The 9,482-nt window shown below is 40.1% G+C and overlaps 1 protein-coding gene across 1 annotated transcript; it reads left to right on the top strand.

Moving 5' to 3' along the window:
• The first annotated feature begins 3,067 nt into the window (after positions 1–3,067).
• six7 (SIX homeobox 7) lies at positions 3,068–6,881 on the top strand. The gene is made up of 3 exons (XM_050066852.1): positions 3,068–3,829; positions 5,092–5,255; positions 5,487–6,881. Exons 1-3 carry the CDS (start codon positions 3,422–3,424, stop codon positions 5,695–5,697), a joined length of 783 nt encoding a protein of 260 aa, XP_049922809.1. The 5' UTR covers positions 3,068–3,421; the 3' UTR covers positions 5,698–6,881.
• Positions 6,882–9,482: the final 2,601 nt, after the last annotated feature.

Here is a 9,482-nt window from a genome sequence, read left to right as displayed (position 1 = left end):
ACAACTGACAGATGAAGAGAAGTACTTCCTGCTAAAGAATAAGTGGTTCAAACATAATTATAAATACCCATAAACAAAGTCTGGTGAAAGGCAATTGCACTATAGTATGAAGTGGGAAGAGAAACATGATAAGATGGGATTAATCTAATATGATGTGTGTAGTTCTTTATAGATGTAGCCTCTTAATTTGGCTGTCAGAGTACACCAGATTGAAGGCTTTTGATATATAATTGACAAAATTTCTGACCCCCCCACGTGCACCACGACTAAATGACCTCGGTATTTCAAAAATCCTGCATACGGCCCTGTGCTTGAATGCTCTGTTTTTCTTTCAAAACTATTTTAAAGATTATTTTCATGGCTTTTTTCCTTTCTTTAATAGGTCAGATGTGGAGCATGAAAGGGGGAGAGAGAGGAAACGGCATACAGCAAAGGGCCACAGGCTGGAATCAAACCCGCAGCCGCTGCGGCAAGGACATAGTCTTTTTACACGAGACGCCCCCTCTGACCAGTGAGCTACTGGGTGTCCTGAATGCTCTGTTTTTCTATAAAATCACCCCAAAAATCCCATAAATTAAGAAATAGCAATCCAACATCATTCATTATGCATCAACATAAGATATTATAAGATATTCTCAGACAAGAAAATTCAAACTAAACGACAGGCCTAGTTTTGTGACTATGACATTTTGACCACCACAGACAGGCTTACAGATACACTAGCAAGATGTCAAACAAAAAGTCAAGCATCTGGAAGTTTCAAAATTTGCAAAAAAATAACCCTCAAAAAGACGAGTGTCAGATATGCCAAAGCAAACTGGCATTTCACAACTCTACAACTCTACTCTTTAACCCGATATCAATATTGCAACAATAATGTAGGGTTGACCACTGGTGATTTCCAACATATTTACACAATGAGATTTTTGATAAATAATCATCAGTAATGTGGATATAATGACAAAGCAGGTAAAGACAAATGATACATCAGCTAGAACAGTCTGTTGAGTTCAGAAAATTCCGTCACTTTGCTGTAATGCAGCCTTTCATACCAGGAAAAGACAATATTACAATATCCAAAACCTAAGATATCTAGTTTCATATCATGATATCAATATAATATAGATATGTTACGCAGCCTTATTATAATGTTGGAAAAAAATCTAATTTAAAACTGTTTTGGGGTAAATTTTGCTTCATAAATCCAAAAAATAAAACATTTTATTGCTGAAATAATGAAAACAATTTGAAAGTTTCCCTTGCATGTGCTTTATATGCATTCAGGGCGAAACTTGACATGAGGCATCTTTTAGTTCATCTTTAGTAACCCTTGTACTTATCCTACTCCTGTTGTTACTCTATTAGGCACTGGGTTTTGCTTCTGCTCCTTAAAAACACTTCTATCTTGTATATTTTGCTAGATACTTAATACTCTATTGTTCTAAAACTGGGCCCAGTGAGTGACCCTGACCTGGGGAACCCACTGGTTGTGTGGTTGTTACTCATTGTGAATCGTTAAAATTGTGGTTACTGTACTTAGTGTTACTGTAATTTGACACATTCTCTGGCACAAGAATTTCCTTCAGATAAATAAAATTCTATTGAACTGAATTGAATTAATGTGTTTCATCATTAAATATTAAAAAATGAGACATATTTTATCCTGACAAACACAACTGGTGTGTGAGTGCAGGTCTTAAGATGTCTCCTAACTCAACGCTCAGATGGACTTTACATTTTAATACAACATTTTTAAAATTAAGGAACAAAATTGATCAGATTTATACAACCTACAATTACTTTTTATTTAAACTGAATTTTCTGTAATTCTGTGTGTGCATTGGTAGATAATCATTTGCATTTATAATTAGGGATGGGCATATAAATACCAAAATATCAATACTATAGATACTACGTTTTCATTTTGATGATCAATCCTAGTGTCAATAGGATTGATACCAAAAAAGGGATGAGTTTCTCTCTTGTACGTCCTTGCTATTTTTCAAAATTGGTGATTCTGGCCCTCTATGAATTGATATCAGATCAAAACCAAATTTTGTAGTATCCCCCACCCCTATCTACAACATTAATACAACTTATGCAATATGCACTGAAAAAATATGTGACTTAAAATGACACAAAAGGTGTTTTATTGCTGTTTTTGTTAGAGAGATTATTTCTGATTTTTGTTCTTATATTTATTTATATCTCCACAACCCTACCTAACTATTGGGACTGCCAATGTTCATAGATCTAGACAGATCTGTAGACAGATTTTAATCCACTTCACCTTATTTTAAACCAGATGATCCTTCACCTGACTGCAACCTTTATGTAAAGCCTCATATTCCCTCCAGAGATTAATCCATGTCTGCCTTCAGTGTATTGAGTGAAACTGTCAATTTAATATCAATAATTTGACACTCTTTACGCAGGGTTTGGTCCACTGATGCTAGGCAGAAGTCACATGAATATATTTCCTCTAATCTCCCATGTGCAAATGAAGTGTAACATGTTTGCATTAAAGCTGACAGATGCTAACAGGATCCCTAACCTGATTAATAAGAAAATTATCCTAAGACTGATTAATGAGCTACTGAGATCAGTAGGATTGAACCGGCCAGCAGATCATTAATTCCTTGTCCTGGAGTCGCTCTGCCCGTGCATCCATGTCTAGGGGCGTTTTCATTATGTCTTGTCCTGGCAAGAGGTCGAAGAGGATAACCTATAGGTGCAGCCATGTCTGTTTTAATTACATGGGTATTAACTGGTCGGGAATCTCTATAGCTTTGCATCCCGACGTGTCCTCTTGGCCAAATGTAGAGGCACATGTGATACAGATTTTTAGCACTGATTTTGCAGAGTGCCTTTAAAAGCTAAAACGATCATTTCTTGGCATCTTGCTGTCTGTTGTCTCGCTCCACATCCACTCCCCTCATAACTTCCCCCGGGTTTGGCTCCATCTCCACCAGATCCGTCCTATCAAATAACCTATCCTCGCTTGTTTGCTCACTGCAGTCATCCTGGCAGTCAATGTATCCTCAGGCTAAGCCAAACAAGCTGATCAGCCAGTCACCTCTGTACACACTACCCCCCACTAAGAGGCTAATGGCCGGGACGTATAATCCTTCTCAAAACAACTACAGAGATGCTAATTGTATCTCGCTATAAATACAGGTTGACTCCTTGTCCTCTTTCTTTATTTGGCCCTCCTCTGGAAACTAGGAGCCGCCGTCTCTTCTCTGAAGCATTTGCCCAAATACCAGGAACGAGTCAGTTGCATAAGAGAGGCTGTAAACTTGCCATCATATCAAAAAATCGGAGCGAGCGCACGGAGCGTTACGCACGGTTGGATACACCTCTCCATGCGCCTTGTGAACACTTCACAGCCTCTCTGGTGAGCTGCTGAGATCTAACCGAGATGTTCCCACTGCCCATGTTCACCCCGGACCAGGTGGCTCGGGTGTGCGAGAACCTGGAGGAGACCGGGGACATTGAGCGCCTGGGCAGGTTCCTCTGGTCCCTCCCCGCCGCCGTGCCGGGCTCCGCCGGGGAGGCGCTGAACCGACACGAGTCCGTGATGCGAGCGAGAGCGCTGGTCGCCTTCCACGGTGGGAACTTCGAGGCTCTCTACCAGATCCTCCAGAGCCACCGGTTTACGCGCGAGTCGCACGCCAAGCTGCAGGACCTGTGGCTGGACGCGCACTACCGGGAGGCGGAGAGGCTCCGGGGGCGGCCGCTGGGCCCCGTGGAGAAGTACCGGATCCGCAAGAAGTTCCCTCTGCCCCGCACCATCTGGGACGGCGAGCAGAAGACGCACTGCTTTAAGGTAAACACCAAGTCTGGATACGTGTTTTAATGTCACTCATATGGCTGCTGGGGACCCCCGGTTCATCTTATAAACATATATTTACATTAATTTGGAAACTTGCACACTCTCTCCTGTAAATGCGCTTTTTAACCTGCTGTAACAGGAAGCCTGGTCTTTGAGCTCTTAAGATGATAATGCCCAGAGCTGTGGTTATCCTCCTGCCGTAAACTACTTTACACATGGTGGCCTGGTGCAAGATCAGGGGTCCCATACAGAGCTGGGCAATACTTAGTGACCAGGATATCCATGCACTGACATAGTGTTCAACTTCTCATGTAGCCTACACTCTTTTTTATTTTTTTTATTTTTAATAACACATGAGTAGGCTTCTGTCACACACTTTAATTTACTTGTATGTTTAATATGCTCTGGTGTTAACTGGTGACACCAACTGTGGTGTGACTGTTTTAATCTGCTTTTAGTCTATTATATTTGCTGCAGCATTCACTGTGCGCTGCTGCAAAGGCCAGATTTCCCCACAAGACTCCGTTTGAGTTTGATATTATTTTTATTTAGCAGCAAATATTTAACTGGCTATGAGCTCAGACCTGCAGGAGTCTACATGAGCCATCTATCTGCTACTCAGGAGCCAATAAAGAGACGTTTATCCCATGTTTAAAGGGCAGCATTTTCAGTGCATCACCTGCAGTACAGAAACATTTTCATTGTCAGTGTCACAAGATCATTAGTGGCTCTTTTGGGAGCAAACAGACTATTTTTTCCATTTAAATATAGAATAACACCACTAATTGGTTCAATTTCACACAGAATTCAAAGATTCACTTAGTACAATAGTGAATTTCAGAGAGCAGGGAAGGTGTGTGCTTCTATGTATGATCTCCCTCCTGTGGCAGGGTGCAGTATTGTTCCTACCTGTGGTTAATCTGTAATGCCAAACCTCAGGAGGGACGGTGTCTCCAGCAGCCTATTAAGCCCCTTAACACGATCCAATTTAGTGCCTATAAATTATACTTCTAATGCAGATTTTAAATCGTGTGCTGCATTCATAAATCCAGTCTAATAAGATTACACTGAGCATCATATGAGTGATAAAGATTATTGTGGTTTAATAGGATGATATCAAAACACCATATGGTGTCTTGTCAAAGTGCTGCTCCATGATAATATGGTGTACTTTGTATTGTCTACGCAACAGGAAGGGATGTTATGATACATGAATGGTAGCCTAAATGTTTCGTATGTTTCTTTGTGTTCTCCAGGAAAGAACTCGCAGTTTGTTGAGAGAGTGGTATCTCCAAGATCCGTATCCCAACCCGTCCAGAAAACGCCACCTGGCCCAGGCCACAGGGCTCACGCCCACACAGGTCGGCAACTGGTTCAAGAACCGCCGCCAAAGAGACCGTGCTGCATCCGCAAAGAACAGGTACGTCAAGAAACGTGGAAGATTATGCTGATTAACTTGAGTTATAGATTCAGTTTGCTGCAGAAATACTTTCTGAGAAGCAGACTCAGTTGGCCTTTGGTAAAATAGATAAGGTCTGTTAAAAATGTATGTGATAAATACTAATATTTGTCTGGAGGGGAGCGAAACACAGTGAAAAAGACTCCAATCTAGGACCGCAGTCTCATCTTTCTCATCTCTCCCTCCACCCAGAATGCAGCAGGACCCTTCCCTCCTGCCCTCGGAGAGCTCACCTGATGGCTCCCTTCAGGAGCGCCGCCATCACCCCCACTTGTTGCCTCCCTCCCCTCGCCACCTGGGCAGCCCCGAGGCCAGTGACTGTAGCACAGAGAACGAGCGCAGAGGAACAGGAGCCTCCACCCCGGAGATCTCCGTCAGCAGCGACAGCGAGTTTGAGTCCTGAGACGATGGACTCTTTTCATGGACTCGTTCCATCTGTCATCAGGCGTGTTAAAGACACTTGAACTGGCTGTGGACACACTGGAGATGTTCTCAGTGGGAGGTGGACGAGGCCACTTGATGTGGCCGTGAGTGGACGCTGTACGGCAATGATATGCAAAAACAACATGCACTTAAAAAAGCACCATGGCACGTGACCTCGACTGTTATATGAATTAGTTTACTGCCGACCATGGTCTTTAGTTAATGTGAATGTTAATATTTTCAGTTTTGATACTGGCTTCAGTAAATATTTTTGGATAGATCATTTTCTAATAGTCATTATCTAAGCTACAGGATTCAATTGTATGGAAATCATGAGGACACAACGAACAATGCCTTGAGTAGGCTATTAATAAATGTGACTACATTTACATGCACATTAATAACTTGATTATCTTCAGGTTACGGCAAAATATGCCAACTGTGGAAAGTGTTAATCGCCTTGTTTCAAACATTAAACATTAAATTAACTGTCAGCATAAGGATAACCTAGATGCATGTACAAATAAATGTCCAAAATCCACATATTTAAAGGCAATAGCAAAAAAATTTGTTGGCAAGCTATGATAATGTTTAAAATTGCACTGTCTTTACCTTAATCTTGTTATTCAGTGTGATCAGGTTATAATGTGCATGTAAACATAGTGAACAATTAAACACATCTCACTGCCTTAAAAAGGAACTAAGGGCATCACTCTTCAACAATGCAAAAACTACTAATAATTTAAGTTTAGACAGACTTAATGTAACTAATGATGCACACGTGCTGCTTAAAATACAAAGCATTTTGTTACCAGCTGCGTTTTACCTGTTCACTTCTCTTTTTGGTTACTGTGTGAAATACGTAGGGCTTTTTGTAAACGCTCCTGAGCTGCTCTGTTGATAAATTCCCGCAGGAGCTAGAAGCAGAAAAGACGAGACAGCGAGAATGTAAAGCACTGATCGGTCTTAACTCAATGTGCCTATTACATTTGAGAACAGTGAGACCTGGTTAGATATGACTGTGTTGCACGTCAGAACAACACGCTCAAAGGTCTACTGTTTGCTGTCTTCCTTACAACCACCACTTCTCAGAACACATCACTGCATTTCAATGAAAAGATGTATTTTGTTAATGTTTTGTGTAAATAAATGAACCTATTTTTATCCAAAGTTTTACTGACTCACTTTATTTATAGGCTCAAAACTGTATGGTGTGCCAGGACTCGAGCCATGGGCCACGTACCATCCATAAATTACAATGATGTCTACATTTTAACTGACGGAGAATCCTCAAATTGGCTCCATGAACACAGGGTCTCCACATAGGGAAGAACATAAACTGTGCAACCAGAATTTATCCAAAACTCCAACTGTCAAGATTGAACCCTGAACAGAATTGTTTAATATCTTGTCCTGTATCACGCAAGCTAATGTGGGTGCACTGCCAAACAACATTTGAAGCATTTTTGTAGGTTCTTATTGCTGAAAATTATCCTTGAATTACTTAATGTTTCACTGGGAAAGGTTTTTATTTTTATTTTTATTTTTTTTATTTAAGTCCACTGAACGTAAAGGGCAACAACAAGGGAACACAGTCTGTGTAAAAGGATTTAGGGGTATATATTGGCAGAAATGTAATATATAATAATAAGTATATTTTCTTTAGTGTATAATCATCTGAAAATAAGAATTGCCATGTTTCCTGTACCTTAGAATGAGCTGTTAATAATCTACATAAGGAGTGGGTCCTGTTGCACCACTAGGTTTCTACAGCAGCCCAGAATGTTTTTGTGTTTTCACATCAGCTACCATAGTTGACAGCCCTATCAGTGACAAGCAGCATCGGCACAACACAAAGAGACCTCTGCAGATAATTCAGCTCATTGTAAAAACCTCTTCAATGTCTGGATCTTAAGTTATGAGAGAAAAAACGTGAGCACGCATTAAGAAGTGACGAGCCAAACAGCGGATTTGTAACCTTAAACTGCTTTGTTCAGTGTTTTTTAACAGTATAAATCACCTGGTCTGTTTGTTTTGGAGAGGAAGAGACCTCTGAGGATAATTTGGCTCCCAATAAAAACCTCCTGAACAGAGAACACTGAGGGAAAGCAAAAGATGAGTTCACGCTGGTTGCAGTCTGCAATCCTCACCGCTAGATGCCACTAAATCCCATAAATCCTTCACAGTGCTCTTTTAATTCAGATCAAAATAAAGCCCCAGATTAATAATTCAGGTATCATAACGTATCAACAACTACATTAAAATTGGGGAACCATCATTATTCACATATGCTGCATATCTATAGTCTCAACTACCTCTGTTCTATCTAATTACCTTGTCAGTTATACTTTAAGGCTATGAAAAATCTTTGTACAATATAGCCACAGATGACTGCCCAAAAATCAGTGGGCCTCTGCTGGTACCATGTGTTGCTCCATTTGCTGACACGCAATTTACATTTAATAACCAAAGCAGAGCTACAATTGCAATATACTGTACCAGACAGTGGTGGCACACCTCTGAGCTCAAACTGAGCACAGACAAAACTATGATACACACATACACAAACAATATACTCTATAATAAGCTAGTCTTTCTCTAGCTCACTACATCAGAAATACCACATTGCTGTCAGTGGTTCAAAACCTTTCCTGTAATGGACTTCCGTATCTCACCACTGTTCATGAGCCTTTCTCACATTTAGTCAAGGAAGGGAAAGCACAGGTGTAACCAATAACACTAATGATGGCCTAGCTCCTTTAATTTATGCAAGCAATGCAGCAATTAATTATGCAAGCAGTTACACCTGCTGAAGTTTGCCTCATTTGCCACATTTGATGTGGTCCACATGAAAGCAAACTATTTAATCATACACAGCCAGCAGACGCAGACACAACAGTATTCAGTTTTTAGCCACATCATGGATGTAAAGCCCAATATTCACCCTAATTTAAGATCTGTCTGCAGCTGCTAGCTTAAATGCTACACTAGCTAACTTAACATAGACAACTTTATCTGTTGTAAGGCAGGTAAAGAGGTAACGATAAAGTATATTGGTTTTAACATAACTTTTCACTGACTAACATTTAAGCACTACTTTATTTCTATATATAGTAGTTTCCACATTTACCGTTATGGCGTTTGCACTGGTGATTAGCATAACCTAAAAGTAGCTAGCATATTTTTCTAAAGATGAACACAAGCCAAACTAAAACAAAACAAAAAAGACTTACCAGTGTTATGAGGATATTTCCAGGTCAAAAAATATATTCGTCGACACATTTTGAACAAAACTACTATTTCTGCTGCACAATGAAGGAGAAGTGTAGCACTGTTGATGAGTTGCGACTGTTTCCTGAAACAAAGATGGAGGCCGGAAGTGACATACCTTCTTGCTCGTTCTGTAGTCCAACGGCCGTTAACGGTAGAAGATAACAGGTCGGAAACGACGCCTCCTAGCTGGTATTGTAATTTTACGACGCACAAAACGTTATCTTGTGAAATTATACAGATGCTAATTGACCCTATTAATAAAAGTACAATTAATGTCTCTTTTAGATATTGCCTTCAATATGGGAAGTAATTTAAAAACCTGTTTTGAAGGACTACAGAAATACAGGGTGGTACTCTACATTTCAGATTGATTTAGCAACTGTTTATTATATATATTTTTTTTTTATTGGGATAAGAAGGGGGAAGATGCCTCCCTTAAGAACAAAGCCAATTTACTGAAAAATTAAAAAAAGTATTTGCAATAGATTTTAG

Source organism: Epinephelus moara, chromosome 17 (assembly GCF_006386435.1).
Source record: "Epinephelus moara isolate mb chromosome 17, YSFRI_EMoa_1.0, whole genome shotgun sequence".
NCBI lineage: Eukaryota > Metazoa > Chordata > Actinopteri > Perciformes > Serranidae > Epinephelus > Epinephelus moara.
This window is presented reverse-complemented; position numbering and strand designations above follow the sequence as displayed.